This window comes from Vicugna pacos, chromosome 3 (genome assembly GCF_048564905.1).
Source record: "Vicugna pacos chromosome 3, VicPac4, whole genome shotgun sequence".
Classification (NCBI taxonomy): domain Eukaryota; kingdom Metazoa; phylum Chordata; class Mammalia; order Artiodactyla; family Camelidae; genus Vicugna; species Vicugna pacos.
In genome coordinates, this window is record NC_132989.1 from 77367854 (window position 1) to 77391334 (window position 23481).

The 23481-nt window shown below is 33.5% G+C and overlaps 1 protein-coding gene across 1 annotated transcript in view; it reads left to right on the top strand.

Moving 5' to 3' along the window:
• Positions 1-23481, top strand: part of ADAMTS6 (ADAM metallopeptidase with thrombospondin type 1 motif 6) — a 254223-nt gene that overhangs the window by 150368 nt on the left and 80374 nt on the right. The window contains exons 11-13 of the mRNA XM_015245058.3: positions 7922-8029; positions 18602-18747; positions 20823-20886. Of these exons, the coding sequence (XP_015100544.1) occupies positions 7922-8029; positions 18602-18747; positions 20823-20886 (318 nt within the window). The remainder of the gene's footprint in view (positions 1-7921; positions 8030-18601; positions 18748-20822; positions 20887-23481) is intronic.

Genomic DNA, 23481 nt, shown 5'->3' on the forward strand with positions numbered 1-23481 from the left:
GTTGAAAGATGTTACTGATAGGATAATGAGGATGAAGAGAATGTTTCATATCCACAACCAAGGACCCAAGATGGCATAGGGTTTAGGGTTTCCCAAGGGCAGAAAATCTGTGTGAATCTCTATTGATCTTTACAATTGTTTAAAAAAATTAAAAAACAAAAACCATCTAGCAATAAAGATGCCATTTTCCCTTCATATACTGTTTTATTTCCTTAATATAGCAATTATAAAGTGGTTTTGTACTTTTATGATATCACTTTCCCCCTTATGTAAACTGCTAATTTTAATTTTTTCAGGTAAATCTAAGAGCTTGTCTTCCCAGTTTTCAGTATCATTTAACAGCTACAGTTACTTTAAAAAGGATGGAAACATTAGAAAAAATAGTTCCAATTTCTTTTATTTTCTTGAAAGGGTCTTTTACTGTAATCAATTATTTTATTCTGATCAAAGGAGCCCTAGTTCAATTCTTTACAATGTTATTTTCTTAATATAAGTTTTATACTAATTACTTTTATTTTATACTAGATAATTAATTTAAAACTCCACTCTCTCTGTATATTTTTATTATGATTCATACTTGCTAATATTTTTTATTGCTGTTAATGTTCGAAAGTTAAATAGACTAGAAATCTGGAAGTTGATATTAATTTTAAATAAGTAGGAATAGTTTAAAAGTCTTGTATTTTGGAAAACCATGTAATACTTTTGAGGAGTATATTAACACTATTTTTATGTGGTGTTGTTACATTCAGAAGTTCCAATAATGTATGAGTTGATGCCTAAGCTCATACATTGAATGAATATGTTATGAATTAGTACATAATAGTCTTAATTTTGAGATATCGTCCTTTAAAATACAGGTAAAGGGTAAGAAGATATTAAGAACATTTAGTGGGATTTTGTATTATATTAGAATGCAAGTAAACCTTTACTAATCAGCCTTAATTGGCCAGTGACTTTATTCAATTCTGATACATTTAAGAAAAATGGAAAAGTAGCTTAACTGTGTGGAGATATTTTGGACATTGCTATCAGACAGCTGATTCAAATCTAGATTTAGTTAGGATTAAAGCAAATTGCTAAGTCTTTCTGAACCTAAATTTTCTCACACTTTCTAAGAGGATTGTCATGATGATTAAATGAAAAATAAAGGTGAATATGCCTGGCACAGTAGTTGACAGTATACCCTGAAAAAATGTTAGTTCCTTTCTTTTTCTTTTCTGCCTAAAACATTGCTGCTAAGAAGTCATTTAAGTGTATGCTGGAGTATCTCCAGTGATGGGAGATTCAGTTTTATTTTATCATTATTCAGCTCTGACTTCTGGAAGATTTTTCTGTACATTAAACGGAAATCTGCAGACTCCTCAGCATTTAAAAATTTTTTTTCAGTTTTATTGAGAAATAGTTAACATACATCACTGTATAAGTTTAAGGTGTGCAGCATGATGGTTCAATTTACACATGTTGTGAAATGATTACCACAGGTAATAGGTTTAGTTAACATCTATCATACTGTATAAACACAATAAAAAGAAAAGAAAAAAATTTCTCCTTGAGATGAGAACTCTTAAGATGTACTCTTTTTAGAACTTTTCTGTGTTTCTCTTAGCTTTTACCCATTGGTTGAACTGAATTCTAAATTCTAAATTTTGTCTCCAATCCTTTATATAATTGGCTTTTTAAAGTCTTGGGGAAAAGTTTCAGTTTAAAAAACATGACAGAGTAAACACAATCACTTCTTTAGGTATGAAAACAGAATATGCTAGATAAATAAAACTAACAACATACAATTGAATATAATTTATTTAGCTACAACATGTATTTCTGTGATGAGAAGATACATAGGTAAAATAAACAAATTGTGGATTGATTCCAGTGTAATACATAAGTCTTATTTGTTCATTTATGATTGTTCCCTAGTGCATTAATGATGTGAAACTATCAGCAAGTTCTCCCAAAGAGAAAAACTATAGCAGTATATAAAGACCTATAGAATGGTCTTTCTTTGCTGGACATAATGGATAGCTTAGTGCTTTCATCTCCAAAACACTAAGCTATTGAAGTCATGAGGGCAGGTTAAGAATCTGTGATGATGCATCTGTTTGTGTTATTTTTTAAAAGTTGATTGATAACGAAGCTGTACCCTGAAGCCACTTCTTAATTTTTATGAAAGTGGTCTCTGTTAGAGGCAGATACTCTCAAAGACCTACATCTCTAAAAAGGAAGCATCACAAGCCACAGAGTTTAAGCCTACAAAGGATTGACTGATTGGCATGCTGGGAACAAATGCCAGTCAAGATTTAACAGTATAAATGTTTAGTACTGTTGGTGTTTTTCTTTGTTTTCTGGCTACAAGTTTACATAGGTTTTGAGTGGTCTTTTTTTTTTCATAAATCCTATTTTTTTCATAAGTGGTATAATATTGATTCATGTATCATTTTTCAGTAGAAAGCTTGTATATATCAAAACCAAAAGATGGAGAGGTAGGGATGTGCCAGAAATGAAGGGGAGTTTTAGTTCAGGTGGTAAACTAGTGAGCTGATACTGTTCATGTTGGGATAGGAGATATCACCTTGGGCACGAACTAAGAAATTGGAAAGGAGACCCTTTCATACAGCCAGAACTTGAGAAGAGTCAACTTTCTGTGAAGAAAGAGCTAAACGAAAATGATAAGTAAGCTTGTCTGCCCTTTGCTCTGGATAGGGAATAATAGTTCTCATGAGAAATTGAAGCCCTAGGCTTGTGGCTCACATAAGAACAGGGTAAGACTTTATACAGTCTACGTACATGGTGTGACCAAATAAATCGACAATAAAACCGTGAAACCTTGAAATTGAAGATGACACAAAAAGGTGGAAAGATATACCATTTCTTGAATTAGAAGAATCAATATTGTGTTAAAATGACCATACTAGCCAAGACAATCTACAGATTCAATCCCTATCAAATTACCAATGGTATTTTTCACAGAACTAGAACCAAAGAATCTTAACTTTACATGGAAACACAAAAGACCTTGAATAAAACAGTCTTGAAGAAGATGAACAGAACTGGGAGAATTATGCTCCCTGACTTCAGGCTGTACTACAAAGCTACAGTAATCAGAACAGTATGATACTGGCACACAAACAGACATACAGATCAAAGGAACAGTATAGAAGCACAGAAGTAAACCCCCACACTTATGGTCAATTAATCTATGACAAAGGAGTCAAGAATATATAATGGAGAAAAGACAGTCTCTTAAATAAGTGGTGCTGGGAAAACTGGACAGCTACATGTAAATGAATGAAATTAGAACATTCTCTAACATCGTATACAAAAATAAACTTAAAATGGATTAAAGACCTAAATTTAAGACTGGATACTATAAAATTCCTAGAAGCAAACATAGGCAGAACACTCTTAAGATAAATCACAGCAATATTTTTTTGGATTCATCTCTTAAAGTAATGGAAATAAAAGCAAAAACCAGAAGAGGGGACCTAATTAAACTTAAAAGCTTTGCACAGCAAAAGAAACCATAAACAAAACAAAAAGACATCCTGTGGAATGGGAGAAAATATTTGCAAGGGACTAATTTCCAAAATATACAAACATCTATATATAGCTGAATTACTTTGCTCTACACCTGAAACTAACACAACATTGTAAATTAACTACACTTCAGTTGTTTAAAAAAGGGAATAAAATGGAAAGAAAAAAAAACCTGTGAAACCTTGGAATGTATGATAGAAACAAATTCATGAGGATATAACTCTCCAACTCAGGAGATACAGGATGCTCAAAGAAAAAACAATATTCACTGAGGATAAGCTCAAATACAAAATAACAAATAGTATGAGGGAACAATACACCATGAAGTCAACAAGCAGAAAGATTAGCACTCCGTGAGAAAAAGATACGGAAAATATGAAGAGAGGTTAAGAGACATGGTGGTTAGAATTAGAAGGTTCAATACAAGTTGAGTAGGAGTTCAGAAGAAAGAATGGGGAAGAAGTATATTAAAAGAAATAATGACTAATAATTTTTCAGAATCAAAGAAAGATACGAATCCTCAAGGTATGGATCCCAAATAGAGAAATAAAAAGAACACCCAGGTGCAGTGGTCAGACTGAACTAAAAGAAAGACAAAAAGAACTCTTGAAAGCAACTAGAAAGACTTTATCACAAAGAAACAACAATTAGACTGGCAGGTTACTTTTCCTCTGCTCTCTAAAGTCCAAATGTCAAGGGACTTAATACCTTCAAGTACTGAAGTAAAATAAATAGATTAGAATTCTACATTCAACTAAAATAATATTTTTATAGTGAAAGTAAAATAAATATATTTTCAGACAAATAAGAACAAGAGTCCCTTGCTAAATTAACTGCTAAATAATGTGTGTCAGGAACAAAGAAATTGAATTCAGAAGTTAGTGGTAAGATATAAGAAGCAATTAGTTATTAAAGGCATTGAGTAACACATAACTACATCTAAATAGACAGTGATTATCAAGTTTTGGTCAATGAGTGGTTCATAAACTTTTAAATTTTTGTAAGCTATGAAAATTTCTCTCCAAAAATTAATGCACCAACATAGGAATGCCAACTTTTACTTCTGCCAAATATTTCTATTTGTGGTAAGCACACACATCTTGGCTTTTGTAAAACCTAAAAATTAAAAATAATAAAATGTAATGAACAAAGACAGTTCATTAAAATTTTGTTTCATGAAAAAAATTAATCACATAGACATCATTCTTCTAATTTCATCACAGAATATATCACAGAGCATTACCAATCCACGGCATTTGGAAATATGTGTCAAATTATACACTGCCTTCTTTCTGGTTCTCATAAATTCTAAGTGATAGTGTTATTTTTTCATAACACTAACATGTTGCCTGATGTATAGTAGATGCTCAACAGATATTCTTGGATCAATGGGAAATAATGCTATTACTTTTGTTTTACTATGCAATCCTCCTAATTGGTTAGAAGTTGACCCCATGAAATAGGAGATTCTATTTCCAATGGCTTTGTGTCATGTAACAGAAATTTTCCTTAATGGAGATTGTTGTTGATTTCTCTTTTCCTCCTTAAGTTTAAGGGCAAACATCAAGACCCAGATTTCTCCTAGAGAATCTCTAAAAAATGAATTGTAGGCTTAAGAATGTAATTGATTGCCCTAACAAACAGGCCATGATTTATTAGTTCATAGAGGTCATGAGACTAATCTTAACCAATCTTAACTTCTCCTGTAAAGAATCGTGAGTATGTGAAAGGCAACTATGGTCTACTAGAGCTAAGATGGTGGGCAGTCAAAAAAATCATCAGTCCCTCTCACTAATTATACTTCATCACTTTATATATTTTATTTAGGGAAATTAATCCACCTACTATGATGGTTATACAAATTCCCCAAGAGGCAAAAAATTTCAGCATACATTTAACTTACTGAGAGATTGGGACCTACCTTAGGGTGCTTATTCAGCAACTGATACACATGTGCAATTAGAACTAATATTCCTTTGCAAATATATCAGCCATGTTCTAGGACCCAGCAGTTTAGAGAAAAAGGAGTAATTCTGAAAGTGTGAAATTGTTCTCAAATCTTTCAGCAAGTGTATCTCTTGCTTTCCTGGCATAAAATAAAATTTTCTTGGTTTTTATCTTCCAAGAGAGTATTTTTTTTATCTTGGGAGATCTTAATTGGAATATCAAGATCTTTCTTACTCAAGTTGATATTCTAGATGAGAAGTCTATCTGAGAACTCTTTAGAGCCTTCTCCAAGACTGCACTTGACAATACTTGAGAGTATTTCCCATTACATAGATTTCCAGGCTTATACTTTAAACAGAAGTTAATGCCCTAGCAATTCAAATCCCAAGGAGCCTGGATAAAATCTTCTTAAAAGTGGGAATCAACCTTTCAAAATATGTCATTCCCTAAAGGAAAAGAGGGCTCTGTCAGAGGACTCTAATTGTGAATCTTGAGATTAAAGTTTCAGAAAGAGGATCTTGAGCACTTGCCATTTTGGTTAGAGATTTTCAAGGCACTTTTGGAAAATAGTTTCTATGACTTGACTAAATAACTCTTTTTCCTAATAGATGCTATGATTATTGTCCTTTTCAATGATAGAATTTTCATTGTGTAGTTCTGTCTAAAATAAACCTTAGGCTCTTATTTTTCACTTCTGTCTAAAGTAAGATTTAGACCTAATAAAAATCATAGAAGATCAGGAGTATGATCCAGGATTATGGATTTTTTTTTTTGGTAATTTCTTATACATTGTTCTAGCAATGCTTCTCTATTTTTGTGAACACATTTCTCTTTGACTATGGGTATTTTTGACACATGGGATAATATTTTAAGAGCCTAAAATATTAGTCCTACTGCTTTTAAAATAAACTAGAATAATATATTTAGGAACATATAGTAAGAAACCATCTCCTATAGAAAAGGAAGAATAAAGTAGTATAAATATCCTTCTCTTTAAGCAGAAACTGAAGCTTTGAAAGAAAGTAGAAAGTTTTATCTTTGTATTAAAATCCACAGCACATGTTTTTCTTTTCTGATGTCTTTTAGCTTTCTTCTAGCTCAGTATTTCTCCACATGGAGTTTAAAGTAGACAAATAAATTAGATATAATACACAAATTTTTTAAGTAGTTTAAAACATTAATTTTATATCTTTTTCTCTGGTGGAGGGGGGCACCCTAAAGAGGGGCCAAAGAGTTACCTTCTTTTTGCTGTATTCTGTGGGGCATCTCCATTTGTAGCAACGGATAACCAGTGAATTAAATGTTATCACTATATTTCTGAATTGTGTTTATGTGACATAAATTATTTTTTAAAATCTTTATTAAGATATACTTGATATTTTATATTAGTTTCAGGTGTACAACATAATGGTTCAATATTTATATATATTGCAAAATGATCACCGCAGTAAATCTGTTTAATATTCATCACCATTCATAGTTTGTAATGATATGTGGCATAAGTTCTTACAATTATTTTGAGAGTGAAAGGGCAGTTGGGGAATAGTAACAATAGAATTGAATGTCATATATAATGTTACATACAAACGTTATCTTTGCATTCCAGAATAGTATATTTTTATTGCAAATATGTATTTTATACTAAATGGTTCTAGTTTAAAAACTTTTACTATTAATAATGATGTTAGTTGGTGATCATATATATGAAAAGAAATGAAAAAATTTGGGTATTTCCTTCAAAGTAAGCTTGTTTTTTTGCTATTCAAACACTTAGGGAAATGTTGGACAGCTTATTTTAAAATTTGATAGATTAATATGTGTGAACAAAATGAGGTATTTTGTATTGCCAACATCACAGTAAGTGTAGTAATTCTCCCATGCTGAGGTGGAATAATGAGAAATTATAATAAAGAAGACAGGGCACTCCAAACAACATCTGAAATATGTCAGTTATGAAAATGGCACATAAGTAGCAACATTTTTTGAAAACCAAATTTCCCTTTCATGAAAGTGTACTATATTAATAAACTGCAAATAACATTGCTAGATTTTTTCTTTAAGCATATATGAATTTTAGAAATTACTCCATGCACATTCCCATAGTCTCTCTTTTTTTAAAAAAAAATCTTTATTTGAATATTACAATAGGTCTAGGAAGTCATCCACCTGTCAACATGCTATTAGTAATTGGAAAGTTTGTGCTATTGTGTACTTTGAGGAGTAGTAAACATGTATTTCCTTTCTACATATTCATTCATTCTCACTATTTTTTTCTATTAATGAAATTTCTGCCCGTTATTTTAAAGATTCTAATCAATCACCAGCAAGAGAGAATTAATGCTGAGTACTGCTTATCTACTGTGGATATATTTTATGGACTAGTAGACATGATTTTAGTTTCTACTTCTGATCAACTTGCTTTTGCCTTCTTTCCTAGGAAGTGTGTAGAGAGCTCTGGTGTCTCAGCAAAAGCAACCGCTGTGTCACCAACAGTATTCCCGCAGCTGAGGGAACACTCTGTCAGACTGGGAATATTGAAAAGGGGGTAAGCGCAAATGATTTATTAGCTATTTGATGTGTAGACTAACCTGATAAATTTCTGGTTTTGATATTCAACTACTAGGAAATCAAGCGTACTAATTAAAATGTACTTGAAACAGTAAATTCCTAGGCTAGTGAATTTTCTTGATATCTGCAAATATATATTGTTTAGGAAATTATATTGAATGTTTTCTGGGTCAATTTCTCCTTCTATACATGTATGTTTGAATTGTATTGAACAAAAAAATCCAACAACAAACTTACGTAATAGACTCTGTTTAGTCATATGTCTGTTTTTTTCTGACAAATAATTTCCAGGAAAGTTATGTGATCCTCAATAGATTTTACAGCTATAATCTAATGAGTCATTTTTAAATTGCAGTATGAGAGAAAGAATTAATAGTAGAAGAAAAAAATTAAACAATATATTGAGCATAGAAATTGTTGCTAAATAATTTTAGTTTCATCAGCCTAGTTTTCAACAACTATAATTATTAAGAATTGTTCAGCAGATAAGAATAATTTATGCTATTCCTGAAATTCTTTAGGAATTGCTATATATGTGGATTCTAGTATTTATCGCCATGGACTAAATTTACAACAATAACTACTACTATCATCTGTTCTCAGTTCTGACTTCTTCCATGTTAGTTGGGCTGGTTTCAACAGAGATTACACTGAATTTCAGCTTGCAATCTGATGTTTAAATAAAAAGAATGAAAGCTTTTGGGCAGCTGTCACAGTTTATTAATCCTTGCTGACGGCTTCATTCAGGACCCATGACCTAGTGCCGTGTTGATGGCTTTTCCATTCTGAGTTTGGAAATGTTGGTAAATTATGCTAAATGTATGAATTGATAGGGTCATTTTTAAAGGATTAAGGATCTTTTTTTGAAACTTTATAAGTAGCCAATAAAAATACAGAGACCTTTACACACTACCAAAAAATTCCTTCTTTTTTTCACAAAGGTAATAGAAAATATTAGGAACCACATTCTTGAAACAACAGTCTGGGTTTCTTTTGGAACCAACAACTCTTGTCAATGACAAGTAGCAATTTACATCAATCTGTACTTAGAAGAAATACACAACTGTAAGGGGAAAGTCACAGTGTGAATCTCTCTCTTTGTTTACCGTTGATTGATTATTATTCTTGTGATCTACACCAATGGGCTACTGTTTCTAATTGTCTATAATAATACTATCATTAGGCCTGATGGCTTTTTTTATTTTACTTTATTTTTCAACCCAAAGCATAAAGAACTCATTCTTTTAAACACCTCAGAGCTCTCCTAAAAGCATTCTGTAAATTATATAATCACTCTAAGTTAACCACAAGTAGTGGCTATCTGAGAACATGTAATTCAACTCAGTCATCTGTCTGATAAATATATTTAATACCTTATCATTTGTGCTTAATAGCAAGACTCTCAAATGTCGTATCTTATAGCTTATGTGCATATATTTGATAAAGATCAAATTTTCTTTCAAATTATAGTTTGAAGGTTACTTAGAAAATACTCTAAATAATATCAAAACTAAGAGTATTGAATTTAAATTTAGATAAGCAAATAGAGGGAAATATAATTACATCCAAGCATAAATAAGAATAAGCACAGACAGGAGACAGTGAATAAAATGGGGCAAAAATATATTTGATTTCTAAAGATTTGCATTCTTAGTCTAGGTTAATGGATGTCAACTTTTTGATCCTTAAACTCTTCTTTAAATGAATCTACATAACTCTGATATATTACATTTGAAAAAAATGGGTATGGTCAAATTAAAAGAACCCCTTGCCTGCCTCCTTACCCTGTCCTTAGAGTCTTGTCAGCTTCCAGCATATCTCAGCAGAACATCTTGGGCTCCATGAAAATCTATTTAAAGAACTTGTACATGTAGCAAAGTTTGTCTACCAAGAAGTCGTTGATATTCACATTAGAGTGTAGTTTCATAAAGTCAGTATGTTGGATTTCATTATCTAAAATTAACCTACAAAAAAACCCTTAGCCATTCTTCCATAGACATGAAGGCCAATAGACAGCTTTAGGTATAGCACTAGGAAGTTTTTAAATGAATGAATGAATGAAAAAACATACACATGCAGACTCCTAGAAAGAAAAAGACAGAGTGCTAGGCAAAAAGCCTCAAAATATCCCTATCATTAATACCTCTATCACTATTAATTTATGAAGAGACTTTCAAAGAACTAGATCACTCTACATTTTTTAAAGGAGAAAAGTACCAAAAACTACTCAGTGGGCTGAGCACTTCTTTAATTTATTTTTTTTACTAACTGCATTTGCCATGTTATCTATTTATGGATTGTTGTTGATCATTTCAGTTATTTTCTCCTTTAGGGAGAAGCATGTTTACAGTTGCCAAATGCAGATTTTCCTCCTAAGGCTATACCTATTTGGATATTAAACCAGAGTTAGAGTTCAGAAGTTTGACTCAAATCAAAACAGCCATGCAAACACCTAGTGACAAAATTAAAGTGAAATTTTCAATTGGTGTAGTCAAATTTGTGTGGCCAGACTATATTCTTGCCATAAAAAAATAATTGACATTATCAGTAACAATGATGATGATAGTAATGAATTGTTTTAAAATGTTTACACTGTGCCAGGAACATATTTGTTCTGTTTGCTATTGAGAAAAATCCTGGGAAATGGGGACTATTTTAATTGTTTTAGAGATGAAGAAAGACTTGAAAGCCTAAGATTACACAGCAGTTTAATAGAGAGCTGAGATTCCAGCCCAAATTTTCCTGATTTCAGAGTGAAATCTCTTTGCTGCTTCTGATCATACTTTACTTTCAGATGGGAAATTTTGCAGAGAAAAAAGAAAATTTTCATTGTTACACTGAGCCTGAGATGGGTGGTAACAATGTATTTTACCCCTTTAATACTAAGTTGATTTTTCATTTATTTACGTGTAACAGTTTCTTATCTCAAGACTCACAGTAAAAAGGCATCTAGACAGAACATTGAGCCTAAGACTATATGATAGTGTTACAACTGGCAAAAATAATGAATCTCTACTTTAAAATGAGAGAAAATCTATATCTTTCATACAAGTATTGTGAGGATGGAATGAGAGAATATCTCAGTGACTTTCTGTGGGCTTCCTCAGAGGTGCTAGTATATATTACTAGAGCATCATCATTACTTTTTATTATTATTTGCCAATCTTAGATGATGGTGGGCAGAAAATTCTTTGGCAGACAGTCTTAACTGGCAGTAACGAGCATCACAGACTATAAACATGAATTTATGTGTCTCAGAAGTATGAATGGAATATCCACGACCTCTGATCTTAACTCTGAATTTCAAAACTACTCGCATCCGAAGGAACAAAAAAGAACCTACATCCTGTCTAGCCAGCAGGATAAAACCAAAGCTGCTCTTAGTTTTTTTTTAATAAATCTTTTTTTAAAAGGTTGGAGGAGGGGAGAAATGTGGCTCAAATGATAGCTTAGACATATCCAGAGGACTGGATCCACAATGATCTCGTCAAACTCTGGCTGCAAAAGATATGGGATCTTTGCCCGGGGGCACAGTTCCACAAATGTTCCATGTAAGTATGGGAACTGTTCCATGCACATTTAGCAGATGGAGTAAGAAATATGGCCAAAAAATTAAAAATTGATATTTGCATGAGTCCTGGGGGGTCTGACATCGCTATTACAGCCATTGGATGTTTGCCTGAATAAGCCATTCAAGGACTGAATAAGAACCATATGGTCTGAATGGATGTGCTCAGGGACAGTAGCATTAACCAAAGGAGGAAATTTGATGAGCCCAGACAGTGCTCTGGTACTGTGTGTCCATGGGTCAAACTCCTACAAATCAATCAATATAACTTTCAGCCAAAAGAACTTTCCTTAGTCGTGGCATCAGCAATAGCCTTGGGACAGAAATCAGAGATATACCATATTTGACAAGATAGTAAACAAAGATTTAGACTATAAAACTCTGATAGTAGCATTGGCATTTTTACTGCACAAGATAGTAAGGGTAATCAAAACCCAATCCTTGCAAGCCTGATGGTTACCACAAAGAAGGTTACAGATACTTGGTTTATTGCCAAAAGATTGATTTAATAATTCTACAAGGCCAAATCAGAGACATAGCCCAGCATTTGGGCTTACATATACATGACATTGATTCCTAATATTTTTGCATGAGAAACATAGGACAGGATTAGAATAAGATTATTACATGCCCTTCTGAAAGCCCTGCATGTATAATTGGACATTTACAGCCTTAGATCTTAATTCATTTAGAGTAGAATGTAATATGTTTTGACTTGGTCCCAAACTATAAACACAGAAAGTGGAGAAGGAATAGCTCTTCCAATTGCTCTAGAAATTTAAATTGTACAAGATGACAATTTCTGATTTAGAATTTGGGCTGAAAGAAGCTTTAGTGTTCCTGCACCTGGACAGCAGAAAGATAAGGCTTTTAATAACACTGTGCTCGAACTCTCAGCTTTTCTGATTTGGGAAGGATGTTCTATATTGCATCACCAAAATGACTTCCTTTAAAGTCTTAGCTTTCCTTAGAGGTATCTCATTCCAGATGCTGGCTAGACCCAGTTGCTGGCTATGGTGCAAGATCTACCATACACATCTGAAAATATCTCTAGATTAAAAAAATGTTGAAATACTCTGTGTATATGCATTTCAAAATTTTTCTTTGTAGAATTTTGACAATTTTTCAAAGTTGGATTGTTTGATTTATAATATATCTTGCTTAAGCCAATTCCCATATGGAGATCATGAAATTCAGTGGTCTAATAGCAAGAGGTGTTGTTTAATGATGAGTAAGTGTTTCTTAAGAAATATTTTAAAACCTGACTGGAATATATCATCTTTCTAGATAGTTTTTAAAACATATTTCTTTTATTTAGAAGGAATGTGAAAAGCAAGAATGAACAACTTGGGATTTTATTTTTGGAATGTGATAGTTTCACTTCATTCACCTTTCTGAATCTGGTTAAATACACCTGAATTAGCAAAAAGATGAACAAATTTATCCGATTTATCTGGATAATTTAGGTTGAAGTAACATGACTGATATTTAGAATAGTTCAAAATCACTAGATTGGCTATTACCCTTGGGAATAAAGATTTAAACCTGGTTTTCATCTGAATATTTAACTTTTCTAGTTTAAGAAATGAAGTAAGATTCTACTCCTGTGGAAATAGAGCTTTTACAGTTTTGGCAACTTCAGGTTTAAAAAGATAAAAATAGAAAATACAACTCTAAACAGATCAGTGAGCTAGAAGACAGATTAGTGGAAACCACTATTGCAGAACAGAAAACAGAAAAAAGAATGAAAAGAAGATAGTTTAAGAGAACTCTGGGACAACATGAAACACACTAACATTTGCATTATAGGGGTCCCAGAAAGAGAAGAGAGAGAGAAGAACCTGAGCAAATTTTTGGAGAGGTAATAACTGAAAACTTCCCCAACTTGGGAAAGGAAACAGTCACCCAAGTCCAAGAAGTGCAGAGAGTTCCATATAGGATCAACCCAAAGAGGAACATACTAAGGCACATAGTAATCAAACTGATAAAAATTGAGGATAAGGAGAAAATATTAACATTAGCAAGAGAAAAGCAACACATAACATACAAGGAAACTCCCATAAGGTTATCAGCTGATTTTTCAGCAGAAACTCTACAGGCTAGAAGGGAGTGGCACGATATAATTAAAGTGATGAAAGGGAAAAACTTACAACCAAGAATACTCTTTCCAGCAAGGCTCTCATTCATATTTGATGGAGAAATAAAAAGCTTCACAGATAAATAAAATCTAAAATAATTCAACACCACCAAACTAGCTTTACAACAAATGTTAAAGAAACTTCTTTAGTCATCAAATCATTAGAAAAGAGAACAAAAAGAAGAAGAGAAAAAAAAAAACCTACAAAAGATTGCTTTGAAAATTTGGGATCTTTTATGGTTCCATATAAATTTTGGAATTGTTTGTTCTAGTCCTGTGAAAAATGTCATGGGTATTTTGACAGGGTTTGTGTTGGCTCTGTAGATTGCTTTGGGTAGTGTGGCCATTTTGATACTGTTGATTCTTTCAATCCAAGAGCACAAGAACTCTTTCCATTTCTTTTTATCATCTTTAATTTCCTTCATCAATGTTTTACAGTTTTCAGAGTATAGGTAACCTCCTTGGTTAAGTTTATTTCTAGGCATTTTGCTCTTTTTGATGCAATGGAAATGGCTATTGCCAGTTATAAAATTCTGGTTTTTGAAGTGAAAAAAAAAAGTGAATGAAGGGCCACAAATGGCAAAAAATTAAAAGAAAGAAAGAAAAAAAGAGAAAATACAACACTAAAAACTCTCACCTTTATTGTGCTTACTGGATTTATATACTTCAAGTTGCTTTATTTGGTATAGTCTAATTATATTATGACTTTTGCACATTAATATCTTAGTATATATTGACTAATATAATCCTCTAGAAATTAGCTCAAATAACTTGATCCACATGAATTTCTCTATAGACTTCTTAAAGCACATATTATGAAGTTTCTTTAACTTACTTAACTTTATTTACCTTATAAATAAGTTTCTTCTCTTAAAACCATGTACTACATCAAGATACTTAGTACTACTACTACTACTGCAGGAGAGAAGTAGAAAAATCCCAGAGAGATTCTTTTCTATAAATACAAGATAAGGGGAAACTAAATAAGCACAGAAGAACATTGTGCCAGAGAGAAGTTAAACAAGTCCTTTGATAGATTTTTAACTTCTTTGAAGGTATGTTTGCATAGAGCTAATTTCTTAAGTCATCCTAATCCAACTATATTATAATTGAAAACTAAAGGTAGTCCCCATTTTATAGTTAGAGAAACTAAAGAAAAGGAACAAATGACTTTCTTTGGACCAAAAAAAGATATTGCTATAATGAGAACTCAAGTTTGTAACACAGGCTACACACAGACTGAAGTTGTCCCTACACAGACTAAGTTGTTAATTAGTTGTTAAACTAGACGCTAATCTCTTGTCAGCTGCTAGATGGCTGATACTTATATTATCGTTATGAATTCTTCATTCTTTACCCATTAATCTGTGTTATTTAACTTTCTGATATAATTGTCTATTATGTCATAACTCCATGGAATAGATATAATCAGTATCATGAATTTATGTAGTAGAAGGTTTTAGCCAACCACTCATGAAATATTATTGTCTTGTAGATGTTAATTAATTGTAAGAAATGAGCAATATTTAACAGACTGAATATTTGTATTTATCTTTTACCTTAAGAATAAGTTTTAAAAGGAAAACAAGAAAATTTGTGTAATTTCTTTCCCTGTTCTACATGTTGTGAGCATGCAGGAAACGTATAACAATATTATTAAATACTTTAGAATCTGTATCTTTCAATATTTTTGTGGCTTTCACAATTTCGTCCCCTGAAAAAATGCAGAAAGTGAAATTTTTTCTCTACCAATTATAAGAATACTTAAGGAAGTATGAAATAGCCCGTGGGTGTATATTTGCAGCTAAATGGGTTTAAAAAAAAAACCTCTAGTGTTATTTTGTACTTTATGTAGTAAATACAGTTCAGTAAAGTATATTAGAGTATTTTTTAATGTCTTCAAATGTATAATCCTACACCTCCAGTTGATGTTTTCCACTGATTTTTGTGTATGTTTGGACAGATAATCCTTTTCTGCCAGTGAGTGGCCCTGGGCAAGTCAACCTCCTTCAGGTTCTGGTTTCCTTATTTGAAAAAATGAAATGCTTAGATCCCATAAATACTAGAGTCCCTTTGACTTGAAGTGCTGCTCTGCGATGATATAAAATAAATGTTAAGTTAAATTTATTGTTATTTGAAATCAATAATGCTAAAAATTCTAACTTAAAAAAAAACAGGCAGATTTTAAGATTTGGAATTTTTAGTGTTAATTGTCACTAATTGAAACCAAAGAAAAAAAATCAGTAATTGCTGGTTAATACTACATTGCTCAGTTACTCTTATAGGAAAATAGGTGCAGGCATAAATATTCTTATGCACAGCTATTTGTAATAATAAAAATGAAAATCAGGAGATTACTTGATCCACCACTGTGAGTTTATATAAGTGAAGGTCTGACACAATTAGCATATCATTATACAGATGGTTGGTCTTCAAGATCAATTCAAGGTAAATCATAAGCTGGCAACTGGAATGTTCTCTTCCTCTCACACGTGCACTATTAGCAACCCTGCTCTCAGAGCTGATACTGTATTATCGGTTCAGCTAACTACCTCAGCTTTATCATCTTGGACAGCTGATTTTTTTTCTTAGTGGTAATTTTCATTGTCCAAAATTCATAAACTTTTTAAAAGTCCTACTTTAATATTTATTTTATTTAGGATCAAAATGTTTGGCTTTATAGCCAGCCACATTTTGACTTCCTCTTGCCTGATTTTTTTATGGACAAATGTTAATTGCTCAGCACTTCTGTAAAAAAGTCCTTTATACTGTTACAATTACTGAAATAGTCACTGAATGCCAACCACCAGGAAAACAAAGATAAATTTGACTTTCTTTACCCTCTAGTATCTCCAGTTCCTTCCTGACATATAGTAACCAAAATAAGACACAGAATTCTATAACTTAACTAATTATTCATTCATTCAATAAAGTTTTGTTGCATATTTATTATATTTTAGGCACTGTTCTAGACATTCAGCATTTCTAATTAGAACATTCTGTGATGATAGAAATGTTCTATATCTACTCTGTCCAATGTTGTGGCCACCAACCACATGTGGCCATGAAGCCATAGAAATGTGGCTCGTGGGTCTGAGGAACTGAACTTTTAATTTTAATTAATTTAAATTTGAATAGCCATGTGTGCCTCTCAAGGCTTTTGCATACTAAGTAAAGGAGACAATAAAAGTAATAAAGAAGTAATTTGAAAAATAAACAGAGTAAAGTAGTAGTAAGTAGTAAGAGGGGACTGAAACAGGAAGATGAATCTCTGTATATCCTGGAATGGGCAGGAAGGATAGTGCAGTACCATAGTTTCAGAATAAGGATGGTCAAGGAAAGACCTCTCTGATGAAGTGACACTTGACATGAAACCAAATGACGGGAAGACAACAATATGAGGAATCAGGAGAGGAGTCTTCCCAGGAGGACTAGCAAATGCAAATATCCTAAGGACAGAACAAGGTTAGTGTACTGAGGAAGAGAAAGGTCACTGTGTCTGGAGCATTCCATACAAGAGAGAATAAGTTCAGGGAAGGAGGTAGGCGCTAGATCACAAAGGCCACAGTTGAACATAGTTGAGGGAAGGAGGTAACCACCAGTCTTTTAAGCAAAACAGCAAAACAGTGACATGAAGCAATAGTATGTTTTTAAAAGAGCTCTCTGAGAGCTTACTGGAGAATAGACTGATTATAGGCAGAAGAAAGTGAGGCGGGAGGACCAGGTAAGAAGCTATTCCATTTGCCAGTTTAGTCTAGAGTGGTAGCAGTACAGACGGTGAAAGTGACAGAATTGTAGATACATATAATTAGTATAATAAACTGATACATAACATAGTATAGAGTAATAAACTTTCTAAAATCACATGGCATACTCCCTTCACATTTTAATATAAGGGTTGAAATTTTATTTAACAATCTGACATTGCTGACAGTTACTCAGCTCTAATAATGTTCCCTATTATTCATATAAAGAAATGACTTTCATAGCATCAGTATGGTTCATCAAATTTTTATAGCTCAGAAAAATGCACCAATAAAAGCCTAGAAATGCTTGTTTTTTAAAAAAAAGTTTCATTTTTACCATATTCTGCAAATAAGATTTATCATGTTAGAGTTATGAGCTGATTATGCGATGTCTGCGTCTCGATAAATTATTCCTGGCTTTCTACTTATGTGCAGTATGTGTGGTTTATTGCAGAGAGTAAAGCTGAGAAGAATTCCAGTACACATGTTCATGCAGGGGCTATACACATGGCTAGTCATTGTATATAAGGGTTTTTTTGTACCCTGTCCCTAGTGTCTTGGCATTACTTTTATTATGTCTGCAGTACTCATGTAGATGAAATGCCACAACACATTCTTTTACTATTGTAGCCTCAACCAGGCTTTTTTTTTTTTTTTTTTAAGAAAAAGCAATTACCATCATAAAAATTCCTTACTGGGGAACTTTCCATATTGCGTTATCATTCCATGAGTCTAATAATAGTGGGATATAAAGAAAAAAAATTTTTTTAATACTGAAATATCTAAAAAAGACTTTTGAGGTCTCTATAATGAGAAACACTAAAAGTCTGGAGGAGGAGAAATAAGAAAAAAAGAAGTAAAGTTTTTTAGACTCCTGGTACTTGTTACAGATTTATAAAGCATTGCCTAGCTAAAGATAATTTACAGATCACATGCACCTTTACCAATGTCTAAACACAGTTAAAGAACTCTCAGTCTGTCATCTGTTGGGAGATTGCTAATGCCTGTAATTGGTCATTGCCTGACCTTTATGTATTTCTATCCTGATAGCTCTATCTGCCTAAAAGCTAATTCTGTGTTTTCTGTGAAATCTTGCAGTGGTGTTATCAGGGAGATTGTGTTCCTTTTGGCACTTGGCCCCAGAGCATAGATGGGGGCTGGGGTCCCTGGTCACTATGGGGAGAGTGCAGCAGGACCTGCGGGGGAGGCGTCTCCTCATCCCTAAGACACTGTGACAGTCCAGCGTAAGTAGCTAAAGTAAGCCGGAGCCAACAAAAAGACACAGTTGGAAATGATTCAGAGCTGTGGTTTCACATGTTATCTGTAAAAACGTTTCACTAGTGAGCCAAGTGCTTGTCTTCAGAACAAGTACTAGGCATAGGAAAGTGGAGGAGCCTTGTTAGACAGACTTTCTTTTTTTTTCCCTTTCACCTTACTATGTAATCAAAAATAAAAGAAAAAGAGAAAAGCAAAGCATAGTGTATCTATCCCAGGTATAGCCAGACTTTCAATCTAGTAATAATCAGATAGATTTCCTCCTGCAAAGACTACTGAATTATGGATGGATCCAGGTCTGGTCTTAGCTACATTACCATTATTCCCAGGAAACCTAAGTTCTTTTCACATGTCACAGAAAATTATTACTGCTACATTAGTATCAAAAGGACCAATGAGAGCACTTCAAGGTTTGAAACGCCCTGATTCACATCACAAATCACAATGAGAAGAATACTGCCCATGTGTTAAAATAGTTTCCATTCACATGCCCCCATTAATCATCTTCCAGGGCTGCCGCCACTTTTCTCCCTGTGACTGTTTTATGTAGGTCAGACTGCTCCTCTCCCACCACTCCTTTTCGCCAGCCAGAGTCCCCCTGGCATAAAGCCAGCCCCATCAGTATTCCTTGCTAGCTGTATTACTTCTCCCTCCCACCAGTGCCCACTGCAGGTGGACAATTCCTCTGGTTGGTCTTTCCTGTCCTCCCCGGGCCTGAACTGCTCCTTAGCTGCTACAGGTCAAGTGCTCTCATTTTTGTCTAGAGCTCAGGTCGAGGGCCTTCCTTCCTGACAAATATTTGGTACAGAATAATGTTACAATATCACTTCTTTTTTTCCCCTTTCTGGGGTAAAAGATGATCTATTTTAATTTTTCACTTTTTCTCATTTTAACTCAGGATCCCTCCCTTTGGTTTCTCTCTCTAATGTCTCTTTTCTTCATTTTTACTCTTTTTAGCTTGAAATTGCTTCCCTTTATATTAGTTCTTTGTTTCCATTCTCCCACTTTCTATTCGATTATTACCCACCTGCTATATAGACCTCTCTGTCACTGACTCATGAACCAGCCTTGCCACCACCACCCCCCTACCTTGTTTTTATCTGACCAACCCATTTCTCCCATGCTGGTTCAAGCTGGGCCATTTTTTCCCCTTCCATAGAGTCAGCATTCACTGGCATTCAAAATATATTACAAGTGTAACTTTGATTTTCCCGCTGATACCAGTGAGCCAAAATTATAGTTTAGACAATCTTTTTTTAACAGTTACAGAATAATTAACCTAAGTTCAACTGCAGGCATAAAAGCATAAAACCCTATGATAATAAATTATATACCCAGATACTTAAGAGAATGACCTAGACCTCTCTAAGAGAACAAGTTATTTTTTTTCCATTCAAGAATAGCATGCCCAAGGAATAATACATGGCTTTTCCTAATGTTAAATACTTATAAATGAATTTATGTAAAGCAAATATTTGACATCCTAATTTAAGTGTAATATAAAGTATTATAATGCAGGCCCATCTCATGTTTAGATTTAATTTTTTAAAACTTCATATAATGTTTGAAATGAGATATAAATTTATTTCTGCATTTTATACTTTAAACTGAAGCTATTCCCAATCTGGAAAAAAAGCACTTTCCATTTCCTACTTGGTGAATATATAGCATCAGATTATGTGTTTTGTTGAATATGATTCAAATGGCTTTTTGTTATAAATGATTTTTAAACTCGTTGCATTGAACTGAGCACCTATTTACTATGATAATTAGAAAATACATTGATTTAATTGTATTATCTTAAGAATGTAAATCATCACAATTAAAAGCCTTATAAAGTTACAATAAATTACCTTAGTTTTTGTGCTCAACAACCGTAATCATTATTACTATCACCAGCATGATTATTACTTTAATAACTAATAAAGTGTCAAATTTTGTATTTTCTTAAAGTAAATGTTAATATGTTTTCATCAAGCAATTTATGTACTCTTCATGTGGTTAGATATATTATATTCACATGTTAAACAAAATGTGTTTTCAGACCTTCAGGAGGTGGAAAATATTGCCTTGGGGAAAGGAAACGATATCGCTCCTGCAACACAGATGTAAGTAAAACCAAATTCTGCTATGAAAAATTAGCTTACATTTCCCCTAGAGCAGGGAAATATTTTAAATTGTAAGCTATTTGATCAGAAATCCATGTGTGTGAGGGTCACATGAATTTTTGAAATTGAATGGAACCAGCCTCAAATTCATCAGTTCCATCAACAAGAGTCAAGAGGAAACTTCAGTACTAGAAGCAAATACACTCTCCTGCAACAGAGGCAAGAGAGAGACACACACACCCTGAACTTTCCTGACCCTCCAGCACTCACAACTTTGCCCCCATTATCTTTCTTGAGTTCAAGAAACAAGGATTAATCTTATTATGCCCTTTATTCCATTTTATGTTTGCTGTGGCAAGAAGTCCCAGACTCCCTCATCACTCCTCATCTCTTGCCATCCACGCCCATAAATCTTTATATCCCCACTTCTGTTTCCTAACCCTGCCGAACCACTGGAACTCTTTTGTGCCCTCAGAAACTCACAACCCATCATCAGCAAAATCCCTCATATCCTGACATCTCTGAATTTTCCTTCCCTTCATCTTCTTGTTCTCATGGAAACTAGCTCTGTGATACTGCTTCCTCTGCAGCCCTCAAAAGTTGAGGACATGTATTTTCTCCCTTAGCTCTCGAATGACTGGGCCTGGAAGTGAATTGACTGTCTTCTCTATATCTCATTACTCTTTCTAGATAGTTTTTCCTTCCTTATATCTAAAAATTACAGCTTTTAATTTCATGTCATCAGAGTAATACCCACACTTCCGTACTATTTCTCACTCTTATGCTCTCCAACCCTATACTTATCTTAATTCTTGATTATTCATAAATATGTAGATGATTTTTCCAACATCTTCTCTTCTAGGTTTTTCTGTAAGCGTACAAACTTGCTGTTATTTGTATCTTGAAAAAACCTGCCATTTAGTTTTCCACTTTTTTGCTCCTTTTGAAAGAAAATTCCTCAAAAGACTATCTATACTTAGTATATCTAATTCCTCTTCTCATTTTACCCTGAAATTGTTCCTCTCAGGATTTCACCTCCATCATTCTATTGAAAATGTTTTTATCAAGTCACTGATGTCTTCCATGTTGTGAAACCCAATAGTCAATTCTGAGTATTTATCTTACTTGATCTTCACTAGGTTTCCATGACACTATAACTTTTTGGTTGTCACTCTATATTGCTGCTTATTCTCTCTCATTCTTCTTTGCTGGTTCCTACTGTTTTCTCTGACCTCTTAATGTTTGGGTACCCAGGACTCACCCTTTGGCCTTTTTCTCTGCCTTATCAATACTGTTTTCTTAGTGTCCCATCCAGTTTCTTTGCTTTTGATACTATTCATCTATTACTGACCCCCAAATTTATATTTTCAGCCCAGACTTCTTCCATGGATTTCAGGCTCATATCTTACCATTTATTAGACTTTTAATGGACATGTAATATTTAACATGTCCAAATGTTATCTCCAAAACATTTCCGCAAACCTATTCTTCCAGCAGTTTTCCCATCTCAGATGTCAACTCCATCTGGCTCAAGCTAAAACCACTCTATCTTTCACTGGATTACTTTTAAGAACTTTTTCAGTGGATTTCCCAATACTACTCTTGCTCCCTGCAGTCCTCAGTATAAGAGGCAGAGTGATTCAGCTGGAGTATAACCTTTACTCAAGACCTTTCAATGGCTCCCCGTTTTACTTAAATCCAAATTTCTTACAAAGGCTTGCAAGGACTACACAATCTGGTCTTCCATTACTTCTCTGAGCTTATCTTTTACTGTTTTCCTCCTTATTCACTCTGCTCCACACAGGCTGCCTTCCTTGTCTGTGCCAGGTGTACTCTCACCTTAAAGGCTTTTGCATTGGCTATTCCCTTTGCCCTGTATACTTTTCCACTGAAAATATCTACATCACTAGCTCCCTCACCTCACCTTTACTCAACTGCCATCTTCTCAATGAGGCCTAGCCCAAATGCCGCAGTTAAAATTGCAACCCTCTCTACTCCTTATAACCCTGGAACTCCTAATCTTCCTTCCCCTTCTCTATTTCCCCTCATACTACCTCTAACACACTCTATAGCTTATTTATCATTTTTACTTCTATTAAATTTTCATGTTGAAGTAATTGCAGATAGCTTCAATTACAATGGTTATTTTAAGTTATCGGTATTATTCATTCACTCAACAAATAATTGAGTGCTTACTTGGTATCAGACTGTGCTAGAGTGAAAAAGACAATCTCTGCTCTCAAGGATTTTATAATTTCTTGGGAAATCTCAGAAAAATCACAATATAGCAAAATATGCTAAGTGATATGATATAGTATGATATGATAGGATAAGTATGGGGTGCTATAAAACACGTGGAATTGGCACAGCCTGATTAGGGATTTAAGGAATTCTTCCCATTGGAAGCTAAAGATCTGAAGGGCAAATTGGAGCTGAACAGAGAAGAAGAAAGTAACAATGAGAGCATTCTAGGCAGGAAGAAAATTAAGTGCAAAATGTGGTGGTTAAAAGATTCAGCCTCAGATTTATGCTTTAGATGAAAGTGGATTAGAGAAAGTGAGATTACGACAGAACAGTAAACAAATTAAGAAGAAT